The sequence below is a fragment of the Lissotriton vulgaris genome, chromosome 7, assembly GCF_964263255.1.
Source record: "Lissotriton vulgaris chromosome 7, aLisVul1.2, whole genome shotgun sequence".
NCBI classification, from domain to species: Eukaryota; Metazoa; Chordata; class Amphibia; order Caudata; family Salamandridae; genus Lissotriton; species Lissotriton vulgaris.
The window spans coordinates 603612565-603634273 of record NC_141695.1 but is presented as its reverse complement, the minus strand read 5'-3'; the positions used below and the strand labels follow the sequence as shown (position 1 = coordinate 603634273).

General features: G+C 48.2%; 1 protein-coding gene across 4 annotated transcripts in view; it reads right to left on the bottom strand.

Moving 5' to 3' along the window:
- UNC13D (unc-13 homolog D) overlaps nucleotides 1-21709 on the bottom strand; it is a 707512-nt gene that overhangs the window by 8631 nt on the left and 677172 nt on the right. For all 4 annotated transcript variants that reach the window (XM_086930728.1, XM_086930726.1, XM_086930727.1 and 1 more), the window contains 2 exons: nucleotides 13201-13321; nucleotides 5742-5865 (listed from right to left, as the gene is read on the bottom strand). In XM_086930728.1, coding sequence (XP_086786854.1) covers nucleotides 5742-5865; nucleotides 13201-13321 — 245 coding nt within the window. The remainder of the gene's footprint in view (nucleotides 1-5741; nucleotides 5866-13200; nucleotides 13322-21709) is intronic.

Genomic DNA, 21709 nt, shown 5'->3' with positions numbered 1-21709 from the left:
GTCCCCGGGTCCCTACCTCTCTTCGGGCCTCAGTGATTGGGGTCCCCAGGGCGGGCATTTAATGGCTCGGGCTCGATGTATAACAACAATGCTCTTTTTGGGTGCAGTCAAGGGAGTCTCTCCTCCTTCTTGGAAGGGTGGGGGAGTGTAGAAGGTGAGCAGTATGGTACTTTGTCCGACATGGGAATGTGTCACCACTTTTGGTAGGAGAGAGACAAACCAGTTTTTTCTGGAAAGAAACTGGTGTCTGGAGGGTGCAAAGAAAGCGCCTGAAGCTCGCTAATCCTCCTAGCCAATGTAATGGCCACTAAGAAGACAATTTTGACTGTCAAGAGATTTAGAGGGCAACTATGCATTAGCTCGAAGGGTGAGTATATCAACAATATTATAAACCAAATTAAGGTCCCATTGGGGCATAATGAAGTGTTTTGGAGTAAACGTGATCAATTCCTTTTATGAAACGAGTCACAACTAGGGACTTAAAAAGGTAGGGCTGATGTACGAGTTACTTACCTTCGGTAACGATGTATCTGGTAGAGACGTTGTCTAGCCGCAGATTCCTTAATTTAGAATATCCCCAGGCATCAGACTGGATCTAGAATTTTTTTTTCAGCAGCACCTCTGCGCGCCGGGGGACGGCGCCACACGACCACACCCTGACGTCGTCCATGTATGTGACGTCAGCGAGGTCATATAAGTTCCTCCCGGCGCATTGACGTCAGTTTTCTTCTGAGAGACTTTTCCGCGGCACAACGCGGAGCCACCAACAAAAACTGTGAAAGTATGGGAACAGTGTGCGAAGGATAAAAAATCTGTGAAATAAAGGAGGATGGTGCAAGACACCATCGCAAAAGTCAGAATCAAACACTGTCTACATATAAGTGAAAAGCTAGAGCGGAACAAAGCTGTGAGAAAGAACACCGCAAAGTGCGAGCAACAAGGGAAGAACATCTCAACAGACAGAAATAGTCTGTTATTACCATGTAGAACTGTGCCGTCCAGCAAGGACGGAGCACATAAAGAACAACAATCAACTGCAGGAAGGTATGAACAGACTGGCACTTCCCCTATAGTAACAGAGGTCTGAAACAGAGCTCAACAGAACCCAACAGACAACAATTATAGAGGAGACAAGAGCCCTGAGTCAATAGAGAAGGCGGGAGGGAGGGAAGGCAGAAGGAGAAGAAGAGAAGAAAGAGATGAATCTCCTGATGAAGGTGAATCAAAGGCACCATCTTACAGGAAAGAAGCCTCTTGTTGGAGTCCGCCGCAAATGGCAATTCTCAAAGGGGCGCAACAATGTGAGCACCAGTGAAAGAAAAACCAATGGCAAATGAAAAGAGACAAGCGGAGAAACCCATTTGGCAAGGTCCACGCAGAACGGGGAGTATGAGTGAGCGTTAAGGAATCTGGGGCTAGACAACGTCTGTCAGATACATCGTTACCAAAGGTAAGTAACTCGTACATCTGATAGAGACATCTAGCTGCAGATTCTTTAACTTAGAATAGATACCGCAGCCGTACCCCAGGTGGGAGGAGAGTTTGCGACAGAACAACAGGAAGTGCCCAAGCACTGAGCAGTCAACAGAGTGACGGACAATGGGAAAGGCTGTGGCAAGACAGCCAGCCAGACCGCAACCTAAGTGGCTCGGAAGGTCAAAGACAACGGGTGGCAAGCCATCCCAAAAATGCTAGAATGGAACTTCACCATACTTGTATAAGTATGAGATGTAGACACGCCACCAGGCAGATATCAGAACAAAAGAAAGAGTTCCCAACGAAGAAGAAGGACCACTCTCAGCTTAATGGCGCACCCTATGGACACCAACCAAAGGTTGAGGAAAAACAATAAAAGATGCAACCAGAGCCTACCAGGCTAGCCCACGGAAGGAAAGCTGGAGAGGCAACAGCCTGGGGCCAAAGGGCAAGAGGAAGACACTTAGCACTGTTTTAGAAGTACAGGCGGGAACAAGAAACATGCCAAGTGCACACCCAGTCATCAAAGGGGGAACAGGGGTGCACAGTAACAATCCGAAGCACGCCGAAGTGGGCCACCACTGAAATATGCACAGAGCAGACAGCCACCGAGACAACAAGGTGGCGTAGCCAGAAGAAGCATAGGACTGCCCAACCAGGCAGCTTGAAGACTAAGGTGAAAACTAACTCACGAACTACAGATATGCAGGGTGCAGACCCTAGGACAACTGATATCAGAAGAGCTGTCCCGCAGGCACAGCCGATACAGATAGGGTGATACCTAATAACAAGGGTCACATCTGAAGGAGGCGGCAGCAGAGGCACCAGAGAGCCAATTGACGCATAAAAGTAGGAAAGAAACTCAGAATTCTAGACTACATCCCCCGACTGGGAGAGAGAAGCAACCCTCATCCAGAAAGAGGAGAGCAATGTAAAGCTGGGGAACAACCTGATGTAGTAGGACGCACAAGGGACCCTATTTCTAAAGATGCAGGAAAAGCAACGCAGTACACCGAACTGTACTGAAAGACACCCTGCAGCGTAGGCAAGAGCAATCCTGAGGGCAGCACTGAACAGCTTCTTAACACATGGAGACATAGGACCAGACCTAACAACAGTGAAGAGAGATGAAGATGTAGGAGGAAGAGTACCCATGGCAACCTGTGTATATATATATATATATATATATATATATATATATATATATTCAGCAAAAACTTCTCAAAGGAGAAAAACGCCGCACACTACTTCGTTAGTTGAATTATTGGTTTATTTTCTGTAGGTTCCCCACCTACGCGTTGAGGGCATGAAGCTGTCCCTGATCACGGTAACAAACAATAGTCCATCATTACTGTTTACCTTAAATAACTGTAGTCACCACATGGCTATTAAGATGCATTGTGGGCTCAGTGGTTTTTGGATCAGTATAATTCCAAACAATGCACTGTGAGTTCCCGGATCGCGGCATTTACGCGACACAATTGGAGCTCTTAGAATGATTTTAGAGAGTGAATACCAATGCGCACATTATTTGTCCAATGGACTAATATTAATAAAGTGGTTGGTTTTGCTCACGTTATACAGCGCAAATTATCACTGCTGGGGGAGTAGCGGACTGAGTGTCCATGTTGATGGTAATGGCTGAGAGTTTTGCTGCTGAAATTAAAGCACGCTTAACCAAAGGATTGTGGCCTGGACTTCATTTTCCTTTATATGCTGGTAAAACGATATCGGTTGGTTATATAGATATATATATATATATACATACAGCTCCTAGATGTGTCCATCAGTTGAGTCTTGGAGCTGTATATATATATATATATATATATATATATATATATATAAAAGAGCAGATCAACAAGGCGCTCCCGGATATTCTCCGGGAAGACGCTATCGCCGCAAGGCAACGGAACCAGCCATAGCTTGGCCTAAGGAATCGGCAGTATCCAAGGCGGAGCGGATCGTAAATTCAGCAAGATCACGGCCATCCCAGAGAAGATGAAGGAGTTCAACCCGAGCACCTTCAGAGGTGGCGGAAAGCAGAGACTACGTAGAGTCCCACGGGGATCCTGCTGGGTCCACAAATTCTAAGGGGAGCAAGGGTAGATCCGGCGTCGCCAGATGGCGAGGCGACGCCAAACTCTCTCCAGAAGCTTCTGGAGAAGAGTCAACAATGCGGTGTTGATGCAGCGACAAAACGACTTCGGTCGGCGCTGACCCAGCCTCATCCGGCGTCAACTCGGATCCATCTGGCACTGGGTCGGCCCCGTCCAGCACCGATTCCACGACAACAAGCTCTGCTTCCGAAGAAGGCATCGATTCAGCTCAGCCTCAACTACAACAGGCTTTGACTCCAAAGTAAGAAGCGGAGTCGGAGCCGGGGAGCCGAGTTTACGGCGCCAGACCGGCGGCCGCCTGCCCGGAAGGCTGAGGTGTGCTCAAAGCAAGGCTTTGAACACCAGCAACCACCTGCGACGCCACAGGGAGCCGCACTGGACTATGCGGCGGGCCAGGGTTGCTATGGGCTGTAGAGGGGGACCCGGCCGGGCCGCACCCTAATGACACCATATCTCCTTTGTCCCTGGAGGGCAAGGGTTTATGTGGCACCGTGGGTGAACCCACCGGCGAGTTTGTCAGGGACCCCAAAAGTAGCGAAGGCCCGAGGACGCCCCAGGGACAGGAGAGGAGCCAAGCGAGGTCTGCAGAGCCACGGCATAGGCCACCATTTGGGTCAGAGTCGCCCCGTGCCCAGATAGGGCGGATATGGTAGGGACGACTGCCGGGGGCGCACGTCCAGAGGGTTCCGGGAACCAGTGCCCCCAACAACAGATAAAAGTGAGGTCGAGGACCTCGGTGACATGCGCTGCGACTTACCCATAAGGGGCGAACAACGTCTCTGGGCCCCAGAGGGCGACCGACGGCGCAACTGGAAACCAGAGGGGCCTGCCGGCGATAAGGAGGCCGGAGGACGAGATGACTCCGACCGGAACGGGCGATCCGAAAGAAGCTTCATCTGGCGCTCCCGCCGGTACTTCGGCTAAAGGTGTTGGCAGGCGTCACAATCCGTCGAGTCGTGGTGTTCGCCCAAACACCACTCACATATAAGATGTTGGTCCGTAGCAGACATTTGCCGCGAACAGGAAGCACACGTTTTAAAGCCTGAAGGCATCGCACACTGTTCCAGATGCGAAGTATCAAAAGAGGCCTGAAAACAGGCCAGAGGAACTGCTTACTCCAGATCCGCGTTGCATGCGGAAAAGAAGGAAGCTGACATCTGTAGTGGGGTCCGTATGGACCCAATAACCGGTCAAAGCGGAACAGACAACATCCGGGAAGGCTTTTTAGAGGTAATCTGACTGGATGCCCTTTCAGTTCTGAGCGGTCCAAAGGTGTACCACTGGGTGCTGGAATCGCAGGAAAGATTTACAGTATGCCCTTGTGGAAGGCTGCTATTTGCTGTGGGATCAACCACAGCCCGGACAGCTCAAAAGTACATTGGGACCAGCTAAAGAATCGGTTCAGAAACTGGGGATTTTCGAGGGAGTGCAGTGTTTATTTTGATGCCGTCCCACCTGAGGCTATGAAAGTTAGGGGGGAAAGCAGATTGGATTTAGGGGCTTAAAGGGAGCTATGCAATAATATATGGGCTGAGGGGTTGTTTGCAACTAGGAGGATAACTGGGCTGCAAAGGTGTTGGTAGAAGTGAAGAATATATGGGCCCGGGGTATCAATAGATTGTAAGGGATCCATGGTTTTGAGCCACTTTGTGATCTGCAGGAACGTAGTACCATAACTACATATGATGGATGTAGTCTTGCTTGATAATGGATAAAACAAAATGCAACACAAACCGGATATGTCTTTGAAAATATACAATACTGAACCATGTAATATTCATGAGCTAAATTCTAACTTCTATTAGATACTACACTATAGAGTACCTAAAACCAAGGATCTATGTAACTGTCTTTCAAAACAACTAAAAAAAGTCTAATATACAAAAGCCTAGAGGGAGAATCCAACAATTTCGCTACACAAAAAGCCACCTCTGATACTAAGTGTGCCCCATCAGTGATTCACTAGCAGGGCATTTTGAATATTAAGAGTGATACAGTCTCATACTGCGTTCGCCTTGTATTTCAAGGCAGCAAACCAAGCCCATTCAGATCTTGTCCAAGGTTCAGGAATTTAAGGCCTCGCTATTTTTATGAACAGGACATCATAACATCAATTGGCAAACTATGCGAAGCTGCAGACATACGTACAACTCAAAAGCTTCATCAAACAGTGGGTGCAAGTCATTCTTCTTGCATTGCGTTGTCCGTGGCTCCACCATGGGGAACACATGCCGTGGCTCCAGGGTCAACTGAACGAAGGGGTCACTTGAACCTGGTAGGGCATAGGGAAAGAAAAGAGAGAAGCGCATAGTGAGCAAGTAGCTGTGAGGCGTATGATCCTCCAAAGTAAGGGGAGCTGCAGCATTTACCAGTCCTAGTCTGAGACAACACTACTGTGGACTGATGTGTAACCCCAAGGGAGACGATATCTTTCTGTCACGTAGAGGTATTCCATCAAGTGAGTAACCAGAAGGGCACTGGAGTACTATACATTCATAACAGTCATATTATTAAATTGGGCATATGCATGCATATATATATATATATATATATATATATATATATATATATATATATAAAACATACATATATATATAAAATATACATCTAACAAACCCTTTCTGTGCATACAACCAGCTAGCGCCCGACTTGATTTCGGGACTTTTACTAACCAAAAAGTCACTTGTGGATTGGTCTGTCCTGAAAGTTATTGTTGGACTATGTGAAAGTGTATCCCCCACCCCAGGATCACTCAACACAATGGACAGTTTTTCTTTATAATCCTGCAAAGACTATCTCTGTTTATTAAACATCAGGATTAACCTAGTGTTGCTGGCCCATGGTCGTGTATGTTCGTTTGTCTGACCTTGCTATGGGATGGTTTAAATAGCAGGCCATTTCTGCATTGATCGCTGGTTTTTTTCATTGCAGTATTGACCATTTGCTCAGATCAGCCTCTAGCTAGGAAGCGTAGCTTGACTTCTTCCTGTGCTGTAATTAAATCACTGTTCCTACTGCAAATTCTCCTCACCCTAAGCATTTCTCCATATGGAATGCTACTTATGGTATGCTTAGAGTGGAAGTTTGTGTTTCCTGCAGTCGGCTTGCGATGTAGTTTAGTTTCAAGGCGACCACTGGCAACTATGACCTCCACATTCAGGAAACAGACTGAGCTCTCACTGATGTTATGTGTGAAGTGTAAGTTGATATAATTGCTGTTAATAATGTTAACAAACTCCACTGCGCTCTCTATGCTCCCTCGCCAAATAACGAAAAGGTTGTCAATATACCTTATAAATTTATTTACATGGTCAGCTAGATTTAAAATCATTGCTTCCAACCATCCCATATGGAAGCAATCATTGCTTGGAGAAAAGCTTTCCCCCCATTTCTCCCTTCTTATCTGTTGGTAGACTTGCTGTTGGAACAAAAATGTATTATTTTCTAGGCAGAATTTTGTCAGGCTAATGAGCATTTTGTGATGTTGATAGAATGAGATAGTCCTGGTGCCCAGAAAGTGTTCCAGAGCCCTGATTCCATCCTTATGGTGTATGCTGATCTATAAATTAGATACATACAATGTCATTAACAGGTAATCATCTTGCCACTGACAATTGTAAACTTGTTTTAAAAAGTTAGTAGTGTATTGTATGAAGGATGGTAGGGCTCAAACATGTTCCTGTAGGAAGAAATCAATATAAATAGACATATTCTCCAGCAGGCTCTGTTTGGCCGAGATTATAGGTCTTCCCGGTGGCTTCAAAATGTCTTTATGCACCTTGGGGATAAAATAAATAACTGGCATAGTTGGATAGTCATTCTTCAAAAATTTGTACTCCTCCTGACTGAGTAATCCTGCACTTTTCCAAGCAAGAAGCTTAACAAAAAATCATTATGTACAACAGTAATTATGTGTTTTTTGATCAATGTGTAACAATTGTGACTGTTTAGTTGCAACAAAGATTCATCCATGTACTGATTCTTGGGCCATATCACCACATTGCCTCCTTTATCGGAGTTTCTTATTACTACTGAGTCATTGTCTCGAAGTTTCTTTATCAATTGGTGATGTTTATGTTGATGTGTGTTCTGTTTATTGGAATATGTTTGGATCTTATAGTTTAACATTTTCACTTCCGCCGTTATTAATTCTTTAAAAGTATCAATTGAATCCCTTGGTAGGATTGGTATAAACGTTGATTTTGGTTTCAGACCTGTATTCAAGGTTGCAGAGACATTTATTAGTTGTTGTTCCATAACCAGTTGCGTAGACCCTGACTGCTCTAATGTTGATTAGTGATTTTGCAGGGCATGTAGATCACATAGCAAGTTGACATCCAAGGCTGATAGGGTGCTGACGCAACTAGGAGAGGCCTCTCCTGTAATTTGTATCAGTGGTATGCTTTTTTTTAGCAGATGAAACTTTTTTAATTTCAATTTTCTAATACATTTGTAAATATCAGCCCTTGTTTGTGGATAGACGAAGTTGCTCTCCAGGCAAAGTGACAGCCCGAGCGACAGGAGTTGTTGTTCCTCATTGTCCAAGGTAATTTCTGACAAGTTGATTGTGTTGGTGGTTTGCGTGCTTTGGATCACTTGCGCCTCCAGTTTTTGTTGACTGATTTCTTGTTTGTGCCCAGTTTCTCGTTGGCGCCTTCTTTGCCGTCTTTCCCGACGCCTTGCATTCCTCCTCTGCTGAATTTGAAATGTGCAATGCTGGGGCGCAACGCTTGGTGCCTTTCCTGCCATAAAAATTCAATCCTTCGGCTATCGTAAGTTTTGTTTTTTAATATTGCTTCTGCAGACTGCGCCAGTATTTTGTTCCGGCTCCGATTCACTTTCTACAGCTGAGCTATGGTCAGACATAGATGATGTCGCCTGTACCTCTCGCTGGAATCAGCTGTGGCTCTTGTATCAGTCGCAAATCTAGCTCCTTTATGCGTACCTTTTGCCGCACTGTATTTTCTTGAGAAAGTGAACATCTGCCCGTTGTCGTAATCATTCTTGTCTCTTTGACATTTAAAGGTCTTACGCTTTTTGATAACGTCTTCCTCCTTTTTAATGATATAGAGAGAAGTGGTCCTTGACTTTGATTTAAATAAACACTTGTATGAATATCATTTGTTTATTAGTTATGCGATTAAATCCGCATCTATTGATTTAATCAAAACAAAGGGAGAGAAGTATTCAATAGTAGACAATACCCAAAAAGTTTGACACAATTAATCATGAAAAGCAAGGAAATATTGGAAAAGCAATTAAAGTATGACCACACTATGGATGTTTGTTATATCAAAAAAATTTCACTTATTTATTTACAATTGGATAAAACAGTTGTCTGAACGGCGCAACAGACTATCTAGAGTATAGTCGGTGAAAAAAGGACAGGGGTGCTCAAGTGAGTAGAAAAAAGAAAAAGACAATAGTGGTATATTGTTATAATATTTACACAACAAAAAGCGAGATAGCCTCCGCTATCATATGGGCCTGTTCCCTGTAAATGTCAATTAAGGGGGAAGGGAGGGATACAGGCGAATCAAAATGGTAAGTGTCGACGTTTCCACTTTGGTGCTCTTGGGATGTTAGGGACCCCGGCTGCGGGTCTTCTTCAGGACTATTGAGGGGGGGAGGGTTAGCTAGGCCGTTATCCACCACTTGGTCTGGAATTTATACCGGTGAAGTTGTTCTAGTGTGGACCTCCGTCTACACTTCTACTAGGTAGGTCACCTAGTATCTTGTTGGTGGTTCAGAAAATATAATTTGACTCTCGTTGGTGGTTCAGAGGATGACTCCCTATCAGGCTGGTATTTTCAATGGGGCAGCTACGTAGGAATAATAGCGCGCTCCTACCGGTGCCCCCACGGGCATTCCGGTGTTTATAGGTGTCTTGCGATGCCTCTATCGTTAGATTCCGCCCGAGTGCTTATATAAAGTTTCTCCGGCCGGTACTCTAGTTACCTCCAGTAATATTTAATTGGACCGGGTACCGCAGGAAGGCTTGTACCGCAGGGCAGCTTCGGTCGGCGTTTGTTTGAAGAGGAGGCTCTTCAAACAAACGCCGACCGAAGCTGCCCTGCGGTACAAGCCTTCCTGCGGTACCCGGTCCAATGAAATATTACTGGAGGTAACTAGAGTACCGGCCAGAGAAACTTTATATAAGCACTTGGGCGGAATCTAACGATAGAGGCATCGCAAGACACCTATAAACACCGGAATGCCCGTGGGGGCACCGGTAGGAGCGCGCTATTATTCCTACGTAGCGGCCCAATTGAAAATACCAGCCTGATAGGGAGTCATCCTCTGAACCACCAACGAGAGTCAATTATATTTTCTGAACCACCAACAAGATACTAGGTGACCTACCTAGTAGAAGTGTAGACGGAGGTCCACACTAGAACAACTTCACCGGTATAAATTCCAGACCAAGTGTTGGATAACGGCCTAGCTAACCCTCCCCCCCCTCCATAGTCCTGAAGAAGACCCGCAGCCGAGGTCCCTAACATCCCAAGAGCACCAGGGTCGAAACGTCGACACTTACCATTTTGATTCTCCTGTATCCCTCCCTTCCCCCTTAATTGACATTTACAGGGAACAGGCCCATATGATAGCGGAGGCTATCTCGCTTTGTGTTGTGTAAATATTATAACAATATACCACTATTGTCTTTTTCTTTTTTCTACTCACTTGAGCACCCCTGTTCTTTTTTCACCGACTATACTCTAGATAGTCTGTTGCGCCGTTCAGACAACTGTTTTATCCAATTGTAAATAAATAAGTGAAATTTTTTTGATATAACAAACATCCATAGTGTGGTCATACTTTAATTGCTTTTCCAATTTTCCTTGCTTTTCATGATTGTGTCAAACTTTTTGGGTATTGTCTACTGTTGAATACTTCTCTCCCTTTGTTTTGATTAAATCAATAGATGCGGATTTAATCGCATAACTAATAAACAAATGATATTCATACAAGTGTTTATTTAAATCAAAGTCAAGGACCACTTCTCTCTATATCATTCATACCCAGGTCCTTTGATTCTGTGGGTGAACCCCATTGATTTAATAATTTCCTCCTTTTTAAGTCTGGTAAGCATATCTCCTCTAAATTTAGATGATACGCCACTGCCTTCCATTGCCTCAATTTGTTCATTTATCTGATCTATTTGTTTTTGTAGGTCAATTCCGTTGATGTCTGCATATTTTATCAGAATTTCCACAAGTTTGCTTGACGCTTCCAAGTTACTTTCTGCCCACTCCCTTAGCATATTCGGGTTGGGGTTCTCATAACTAGGTGCAAGCATAATGCGAAGCCCACGTGGAATCATGCCCGCTGCCAGATATTTTGATAGGGACTTAGGCTCCCACCACTTGGCTTGTTCTGATTTCATGAGTTTTCCCAATTTTGTTTATATAGTTCCTAAATTTGAAGGACTCCTTCTACTCCCTTCATTGCTCGCTTGTGTTTGAAGTTCTACACTGGGAGTCTCAGTAAACATCTCGTTTGCTGCCTCATCCCTGTCTCTTAACACGTGAGCAGACATTTTATCACACTGATGTCTAAGTGCATCTTCACACTTCACCTCCTTGAGGGAGTTCTTTGTCAACTCAGTTGAATAAGCCTATGAGGTTCCACACATGGACAACATTTTTACAATACCTAAACAGGAGTATTAAAGTTGTTCCACATCCAGTCTGAATCTTGATATATGTGGAGTGTCTATCAGAAAAAAATTGTTTTATTTTCTCAAAGTTCAAAATATATATATATATATATATATATATATATATATATATATATATATATATATATATATATATATATCAAATGAGTTTTGCAACTAAACTAAAACCCACGTTATTTAAAATTGGTAACAATCTTTTCCTGATAGACACTAAGCATATACCAAGCATCAGACTGGATGATGAACAACTTCAATACTCCCATTTAGGCATTGAAAAAGTTAGTCCATGTGTGGAACCCCTTATAGGCTTAATCAACAGAGGTGACAGAGAACTCCCTCAAGTAATCAAAATGTGAAGATGAATTTTCAGGCGCCAGTAGAAGCTAAGAAGATAATGGTGTGACGACAGAATACAATAGAATTCTGTTGTATAACAACGCCACATGCTCAAATGCAAGGAGGACAGCAGAGCAGTAAGCTATACATCAGGCAAATAAATGTACTTCGAATTGATACTTCTTCATGCAGGTCTTTTGTTTTAGAAACATTCATGTAGCACTTACCATATAATGTAGGCGGTCTAAGGAAGGATATCAGCCAACGAATATAACCAAGAACATCTACAGACAACTGTACTAAAATGTATTTACTACCTTTACTCGATACATAGACAGAATGATTTGTAAATGTTTGTCCTGATGCCCATGTAATTGCTAGGCACATGTCCAAGGAAACAGAATTAGCACCCTAATAGCAACACCATAATTACAACCCTGTGTCACATAGAGAGAGCCGGAATTTTGCAGGATAATTAGTTTTTTCTGAATCTCAACCTTAAGAGCTGGAGGAAAAGAAGAACGTTCAGGTTGGAACAATAAATCGTCTGTACAAAGTGGAACTGTCATTCATGTCCTATGCAAGTACTCTTTAGTTATCAAACAAAGGGAGAGAGAGAAGAAACTGGATTAGAGGGGCTCGTCCTACCAAAGTATTAATACCAATAGAGAGTCCAACTGCATAAGTGGACTAACCCTCTAAATGAGAAGAAAATAACAGGGTTGCTGCTTGGTGGCATGCTTCATCATCGGGTCATTCCCATTCTGCTGTGGAAAGGAGCATGCTGCGACCTACGCATTACGTAGTAGCACTTTTTTGGTGTATCCAATGATAAATCCTTTTTTGATGACCAAGCAGTGAAGCTGTCAGCTATCTAGTATAGTGCTTAGGATGCCATGAACAATTCTTGCTCTCCTCCCTCCCACCTCTAAGAGATTGGTTGTCCAGACTTTCCGTTTCTCTCGCCTGCACTACGGCAATTCTCTTTATCTTGGAGCACCAAAGGCCACAATACGGAAAATGCAGGCGTTATAGAACTTTGCTGCTTTTTCAGACATAACTCGCCCAGACATCAATCCGTCCTATCAGCTCCGCACACACTCCATTGGCTCCTGGTGGGAGAGAGAATCAAATTCAAATACTGTGTATTACTCATAGGGCATTCCTTGACAAAGGGCCCCTTATCTCCCGCTCTTTAGCATCACCATATCTTCCCGGTAGAGCTCTGCACTCCTCTAAAGCACATTTGGTCACAGTATACTTGGGTCAAAGAGCAAAATATGAAGGGCACTCCTTTATCTAAAATATAGCTTAACTCTGGAGCAGTCTTCCCTACTCCTTGCTATCAGCCAAAAAGGAAATCCCTAAAAACTTGGTTCTTCCAGAATAGCTTCTTCTAAACTCCTGTCACGTGTTTTTGTCACACTATCAGCGATGGGATGGGGTAGCTATTCGCTCTACAAGTGCTTCAAAGAATAGAATAGAATCGACTTTACCATCAGTTAGCCTGTTCTCTCCTTGGTCTGTGATCCCTGCTGTGGAATAAAACCTATTCAGCCCCTAGGATACAATATTCACTGAAAAACTGACCGTTTGAGTCCAGGGGGACAAGGTTCACAGCATTTAAGATCTCCAGTCGTAGCTTCTGCTCTGAATGGCAGTAGAAGGCTTTCACAGTCACCGCCCCAAACTTCTCAGTATTGGTTGTGATCTAAGAGCAAAGAGGGGAAGAGCACAACAGCAGAGTTAACACAGGCTTCAAACACATTCCAGTGAGGGTTATACTTCAACACTGCATGTATGTTATGTGTAGAGATAAGATGATCTTAAGTACCCCATAGTTTGGACCCTTTTAGGAATTCAGGTCATATGTCCTTTAATGTACCTCTGGTAGATACAATCTGTTTTCCAGTGAGCAGTCTAGTGTGCCCATGTAACTAATGCACAAGTTACTTACTTGTGTAACAATATATCTGTAAGCGACATTAGTAAGTGATGTACGAGTTACTTACCTTCGGTTACAATGTCTCAGGTAGAGACGATTGTAGCCGCAGATTCCTTCACGTATAATATCCCCAGGCGTGAGACTGGATCCGGAAACTTTTTTGCCACAGCATCCCTGTGCGCCGGGTGCGAGACGACATCACGCGACTTCGCCCAGGCGTTGTCCGCGCACGTGACGTTAGCGAGGTCACATAAGACCCGCCCCAGCGCGCCTACGTCAGTTTTCTTCGGTAAACTGTTCCGCACCACAGCGCGGAACCACCAGATAAACTGTGGAAGCATGGGAACAGTGTGTGAAGAGTAGAAAATTGGAAAGAAACAGTGACTAACAACACCACACAGAATAGTGTCAACACAGCAGAACCCAAAGGCAGGGAAAGAAGAAAGAACAAGCAGAGCCCTGCGCAGCCACCCTGTCAGCACATAAACAGCCTCCCACCCCGTGCCCAGGAGGCAAGGAACATGCGTAAAAGTCATGGCATACATAGTAAACCTACCACCCCCATCCTGAGCAAGGAAGGGGACTAGTCCCAAGACAGACAGGGACAACAACCTCCAAGCCACCCAACATAGAGGGCAACCACCCACACGGAACAAGGGCAAGACATGGCCGGATGAACCTTAATCAGAGGATAGCAATGGAAGGAAGGGAGGGGAGGACAGGGATAGAAAACAATTTCCCCCCCCAAACCTGGAGTAGCCAGAGCAGCAGGGCACCGGAGCACCGGAACCCCATCCTCCAAAGAACCAAAGGAGGAATGAACTACCCCAGACGGAGCCACCCGACAAAGAGGGCACTCACAGGAGACACAGCCCCCCACCAGGAGGCGAGTACCGAAGACAAACCTAAGGGTCCTTGCAGAATAGGGGAGGAAGGGCGGGCCGTGAAGGAATCTGCGGCTAGAAATGTCTCTACCAGATACATCGTTACCAAAGGTAAGTAACTCATACATCTGATAGAGACTACTAGCCGCAGATTCCTTCACGTAGAATAGATACCCTAGCAATACCCCCCGGGAGGGAGGGACTGCGAAAGGACCCCACCAGCAGATACAGAACAGAGGGCTCCACAGGAAACCAGATCTGTGGACCAGGTAAAACCTCGTCCCTGCCAGGCAAGGGGAACGCCTCCCCCCCCCCAAGCAGACCCCCACGATCCCAAAAGGATGTATGAGGGAGAAGAAGGCTGAAGAGGAATCAAGGGTAAGGCTGGAGAGGCCAAAGCACCCCACTGCCCCACAAGGCAACACAGCTTCTGCCCAATGCCAAAACAGGAAGGGAGGAAGAAGTAGAAGAAGCCTAGAAGACCCAAGGAAGCGAGGGAAAGAAGGCAAACCCACTCCAGGTGGAGACAACCTGCCAGCCAGAAAAGCGCTGGCAGTCAAAGCCGCAAGAAGAACCGGCCGAGGCCCCAGGAAGGCCGAGTAGATGTCGTCTGGCAAGGGAGAACATAGGATCATACCAGACCTCAGGGTAGGAGCAGGGAAAGGAGGTGATGCCCTGGCACACCACCCAGAGTACGATAAGTCCCAAAATATGGGAACCCTCTTTGGAAGAACTTCCGCAGCAGAAGAAAAAACAAAAGAGCCACGGGGCAAAAAACACCCCGGTGACAGGCTTGACAAGCAGCCCAAACAAGCAGAAGGCCTAATCTCAGGGCCAAGTCTGCGCAACAATTGCAACACACATAATCAACAAAAGGGCCATCCAGCAGCCAACAACGCCAAAGTACCCAGGAAGGACGCAAAGGGCCAGAAAACACACACACCTCAGACAGAACCTCCGGCCTAAAAAGCCCAGAATCAACCCAAATCTGGAGTCACTGAGGAGGGGAAAAGGAGGAGGCGGAGGAGGAAGAGGACGGAGCCCTGTCAAGAGCCTCTGGATGGGGGAGTCGGCCGGGGCATGGAAAAACAGACTACCATCAAACGGAAGGTCGATGAGACGCTCCCGAATATTCTCAGGGAATACCCCATCCCGAAGCCAAGCATGGCGACGGAGAGCGACCGAGGAAGCCATGGCCCGGCCCAACACCTCTGAGATGTCCAGAGCGGAACAGAGAATAAACACCGCAAGCTCCCAGCCATCCAACACATGATGCCGTAAGTCCACCTGGCCACCCTCCTGGGACGCTGCGTATCCCATAGACTCAGCCGAGTACCACAAACTGGAGGAGGCCTGAGCCAGCACACACAAGGTGTTCAGGGCCCGCAGGGCACCGCTGGTCGAAGCTAACATGTTGCGCCCCCAAGAGTCCAGCCAGAAGGCCTCTTGGGATGGCGGAGTCAACAGCGGTGGCAGGGAGGGAAAAGAAGTCCGCAAAAGAGGACTGGAGGCAGAGGGGTGGAAGGAAAGGCACGCCGGGTCACGAGGCGCCAGTGCTGAAGATGTTGAGGCACCGGGTCCCCTGAGGCAGGACGCCTCTAAGCCCCCGTCAAGGAAGAAAGGATGGAACCTTCAAAGGAAGTAAGATTTCCCTCCCACCAGAGCCATGGTGGAGGACATCCAATAGATGGTCCACCGGAAAGTGAGCCACCGGATCACCCATACGCAGGTTGCCCACAGCCGTGGACACTGCATGAGTGAAGGCTACTCCGGCCTCCGTGGGGCCCCACGGTGGCGAAAGCAGCTCCTCCGCGGGCGACGGCTGCAGACTAAGGCGGCCACAGAAAGGAAGAACAAAATGCACACCATTCACCTTCTGGTCGTATGCTGTTAAAGTGACCTAAAAGCAAATGGGGTTTAGTATAGGTACGTTGCGATCTCCAAAATACAGCCTGATAAAACCCCAGCCACTGAAATGCTTAGATAGGTTATAACAACAAAATGAAGAACCTCCAGCCACCCCCCCCCTCCCCCCGTCCAGTGCTCATAACCACCCCCAGTTTTCCCGCCACTCCCGTCCACTGTGCCTCCCCATCAATTTCTGCCTTAAGGGTCTGCCTCCTTTGGCTCCGTGAGCCTCAACAGCCGAAGGTGCCTAGGACAGGTGATTTCTCTGAATTCGGTGATCAAGAGTGATCGAAATTGTTGCCAGAGCTCCTCGTATTGATCTCCTTCCCCCGCCATGGTGAGCGGTAATTTTTCCATGCCCAGTACATGCCACAACTTGTGCAACTAGCCAGTGATGGAAGGGGTTGTGGCGGTGCGCCAGTGTGCGAGGATGTTTTGTACCGCAGAACCCAGTGCGATGGCTATTTGACCTCCTCTGCGGGAGCGTAAGGGATACGTTAGTGGGTTAGGAAGCCCTAATAATACATATGCTGGAAAGCGTGGAAGCTCTGTTTGGAAGTGTTTGTCCACATCGTCCAGCACCTGTGTCCAGTAAGATTGGAGATGGTCACAATCCCACAACAGGTGCACCAGGTTGCCAACCTGGCCACAGCCCCGCCAACAGAGTTTCTCTTTACTATGATCCATCTTGTGCAAACGTTCTGGAGTGTAGTACCAATATGTTGTTATTTTCGTGAGTGTCTCTGTGAGCCCAATGTGCTATGCGGAGTGACGTGCTCTATAGGATATCTATTCCCATTCTTTGTGGCTAAGAACCCTGCCTAGTTCTCGCTCCCATTGTTCCCTGCCTGGGTTATAGATATACGTCTGTGGTGTCTGCAACATCTTATAAAGGTCAGGTATGAGTTTAGCGTTTGAGGAGCGGGATAGGAGCCATCTTTCGTACGGTAGGAATCGTCTGTCTGCGTCCGTCCTCACTTGCGGTTGCAGTGCCCAGTGACTGACTTGAAGGTAACGCATCTGTTCTGCCTCCAGGAGGCCATACTCTTTTTTTAAAGTGTGTAAAGGGGATCACTCCCTCTGGGCTATAGATGTGATATAAGAAGCGGCAACCCGCAGGTCTCCAGTGTGCAACAGTCAGTCTCCCTGTGCCCGAGGTAAAGTCTGGGTTACCTACCAGCGTGGTAAGCGGGGACAGGAAAGTTGTAAGTCCATGGGTAATACTAGTGGCGTCCCACACCTCTAAAGGGACTCGTGTGATGTACAAAGCATATAGGTTAGCAGGCCTGTGGGCCTTCCAGAGAAAGGGGATTTCCTGTAATGGGCGGCCTGCCACAGCCTGATCCTGGAAGAGCCAGTGTTCCTCCGACTCCCATTTGCTCCATTCTACCAGGTAGTGCAATTGCGCCGCCTGATAATATTTGTGCAAGTCCGGTATCCCCAGGCCCCCGGATTCCGGGGCTAGTTTGACCAATGCCCTCCGCATTCCAGGCCTCCTGCCCTGCCAGATAAATTGGGCAAGTTCAGCTTGTGTTTGCCTTATCCATCCGGCGGGTGGTCGCAAAGGTAGGGCCCGTAAAAGATAGAGGATTTGGGGTAAAATGGTCATCTTGACCGCTGCAATCCTGCCCAACCAGGAGAGCGGGAAGTGTCGCCAGCGGCCTAGTTTCTCCCGAATCTTCCCACGAAGTGTCGTGTAGTTAGCCACTGCCATGGTGGTGAGTGAGGGGGCCAGTTGGATCCCTAGGTATGGAACCGTGCCCGATGCCCACTGAATGGGAAAGAGGCCCTGTAAATAAACTCTTGTGGAGGGAGCTAGCGATAAGTCTAAGGCAAGCGACTTGTCTGTGTTCACTTTGAACCCGGCCACTTTGGCGAATGCATCTAGTTCCGCCATACAGATTGGTAGAGCTGTTTGTGGGTTTTCTAAGGAGATCAGTATATCGTCTGCATAGAGACTGATGGTATGCGTGAAGCCGCCAAACTTTATCCCTGTGGACTCCTGATTTTGACGTATTTATTTATTTATTTATTTTATTTAATTGCTTATAGAGCGCCAGAATCGAACCCAAGGGTTATCTCCGGGTGAGTGGCTCCATGTACAGGGCGAATAAGAGGGGCGAGAGTGGACACCCTTGCTTTGTGCCCCTCTCAATGATAAAACTGGCCGAGCTATATCCATTCCCCCGGACTACTGCAGTGGGGGATCTGTAACAGTTAAAAATGAGGTTGCGGAATTTCTCTCCAATCCCTACCTTTGCCATAACCAGTTCTAAATAGAGCCAATGGACTCGGTCAAACGCCTTTTCGGTGTCCACTGCCAGCATCAATCTCTCCCTGCACTCGAGTAGCTTTTTCTATCAGGTGTGTGATGCGTTTAGTATTATCTACCGTCTGGCGCTCAGGGATAAAGCCTGCCTGGTCCGGGTCTATGAGGCCAGGTAGGTGGGGTGCTAGGCGGGCTGCTAGGATTCCTGTATAGAGTTTGAGATCTACATTTAACAACGATATCGGCCGGTAGGCTCCACATCTAGTCCTGTCTTTACCCGGTTTGGGAATTACCGTTATGGAGGCCCGTAGGAGGTCAGGCGGTATTGCTCTGGGTTCAGCAAAAGTGTTAAACAAGCAAGTGAGGATCGGAGCGAGTGTGGCGCAAAATTTCTTATAAAAGATGGCTGGAAAGCCATCCGGCCCCGGTGCCTTCCCCAGTTTGAGCCTAGAGATAGCGGCAATTACCTCTTCTACACAAATGGCCCTCTCGAGATGTTCTGCTTGAGGCGCAGATAACAAGGGGAGTGAGACCGAATCAGGAAAAGCAGTAGCCTCTGAGCCATTCGGCGGGTCACCCGCGTAGAGGGTGGCATAAAAATCACAGAAGACGTCCGCAGTGTCGGCGTCTTCCGGGAAACCTTAAGGGTGGTGGGAGGCATGGTCTACGGAAAATCCTGTCACTCTAGTGTCGGAGGCCCGGCGGGGCGCGCAATAGGTGCGAGTGATTGCATGACGAGAAGGGAACCCACTGCCCTGCGCGGGTGTAGAATCTGGGAGCTGAAGTCGAATACCGAGCACTGGACGCCCTTCCCCAACTCCCCAAAGAGTACCCCCCACCCCTCCTCCCCCCCTTCCCACTCCCCTTCCCCATCCCACCCTAACCCCAACAAAGAACTCCCGCAATCGGTCCATAGTCCCAGGCCGTTTAACACTTAGTTCTGGCCTGTGGTAACAACACATGAAGGAGCAAGTGGTTGTGGCGACCTGATCGGCCCCCCCGCCCGGTCCCCCATCGGACCAGCTAATGCAAAGTGCAAGAAGAGCCCCCGTCCCTATGTGATCAATATAGTGCAGCTGTGCCCTTAGACACCTGCTGAATAGCCGAGGCCTGTTCCTGTGCCACCGTGGCTGGGTCCGGTTTCAGGGCGACTTTAGGTGAGCGTCTGCGGCCCATCTTGCGAGGAACGCGGGGGCTTCTATTGTGAGGATCGCAGAGCACCCTCCAGTGGTTGGGTTTCCTCAGGAGAGTCAATACCCAATAGGGCACACGTGTCGTGTAGTGATCGGAGTTGGTGCAGAGTCCCCTTCCATTTAAATATCAATCTAAAGGGGTGGCCCCATGAGTAGGGGACTCCCTTGTCTCTGAGGAACGACCTGGCAACTCAGAAGGCCTTCCTCTTGTGAAGGGTGGTGGCTTAGAGGCTGTTTCTAATGTGCTGCTTGTAGGATCCTCTCTTTCAAAGGGCAGTCGGGCAGGAAGGCCAGGATGTCAGGTGGAGGGGCAAGTGCCCGGCGCGCCATGCCCAACCTGTGCGCTCTGTCTATGCGGATGGTAAAATCGTTGGTTTCTCCCAAAATGTCCCTGAACATCTCCTGCAAGAAGCTTGTGACGTTGTCCCCTTCTGCTTTGAATGGAACGCCTCCGACCCTAATGTTGTTCCTCCGAGAGCGATTCTTGAGGTCTTCCGTATGTGCCTGGAGGTCTACCTGCTGTTCTTTCAGGCGAATAACTTCTTGCTGAAGCTGGTCTATCTCCTCGCTCCTAGCCTGCGTTGTTTCCTCCACCGCTGCCACCCATTCACCCAATCCATCGACGTCTCGCCTTAGCTCGCGGTGCTCCCTGGCCATTATTTGTTTTAGCACTTGAAAGTCCTTGCGCAAAGAATTAAATAGAGTCTCAAGGAAAGATTTCGTGATGGGCATCTCCTTTCCCACCCCCCCCCCCCCAACTCCGTGGCCTCCTTCTTCGCTGTCAGGGATTTGGATGGGGGGCTCTTCTCTCCTGTAGGGTTGCCCTTAGCCAGCATTTTGGTGAGGGTGCGCCTGCCTCTGCACCCGGTGTTGGCCATGGTTTGCCGACCCCCCCATCTCAGCGTTGCTCTCACCTTCTGCCTATTAGGGGGCAGTGTGTAGATCTCAGCTTCCTCACCTCTCCAGTGTACACAGTTCCTGGGCACTCCCCGGCAATTGCCAACCCGGCTAGGCACCTCTAAGTTCCGTCTCACCCCCGGACTTCAAGTCTCCCGGGGTATCTTGCCCACGAGGTGGTGCGGTTGCAACCAGAGCAGGAAGGGGTCCAGGCAGGCTCTTCTTCGCGGCGGTCTGAATTGGGTCTCAGGGATCTCTCATGCCGAGACCAAGACGGCGCCCAGAGAGTCTTCCTTAAGCAACCTTCCCGCAGGCCCTCAGTGGTCGCAGTTGGCTCTCGGGGACTCCAACCTCCCCTGCTCTCCTCACCTCACAGATTGTTGGCCCGGGCATCGGGCAGAGGCAGGCATCCGCTCAGCTCACGGCTCCTGTCTCTCGGGTGCCAACGCCGGCTCCTGCGTCTCACCTCTGTCGCAACTTCCTCTACTTCCAGCAACCAGCCCTCTCCTGTATGGCCCAGCTCCCCATGGAGGGTGCAGCCTTGTGTGTGTCTGCGGGGCGACAGACCAGCAAGGCCAGCGGTGACTCCTCCGGGGCAGGCCGCAAAGCCCCGGGCTCGGTTTTCACGCCTACAGCTGCCGGGCCTCCACATCACCGCCTGCGGCCCCTGGTAGTAGTTCCGGCGTTTGCCAAATGCGGTCACTCCGCCGCCCCACCTCGCCGCACTGGTTCCGCTGTGTAGGGGTATTGGCCCGACCAATCCGGTGGGCGCTCTGGGTGATAGGCCGCAAAGCCTGGGGCTCAGGTTTCGTGCTGCCCTCGACTGGACCACTCGTATTGCCCCTGGCGGCCTCTTTTGCAAAGTCACTTGTTACAGCAGTAGCCCCGCGCAGCCTCCCTAAATGCGGTCACTCCGCTGTCCCACCTCGCCACGCCTGCTCCGCTGTGTAGGAGGTAAGGGCCCGATCAATCCGGTGAGGGCTCCGGGTGGTAAGCCGCAAAG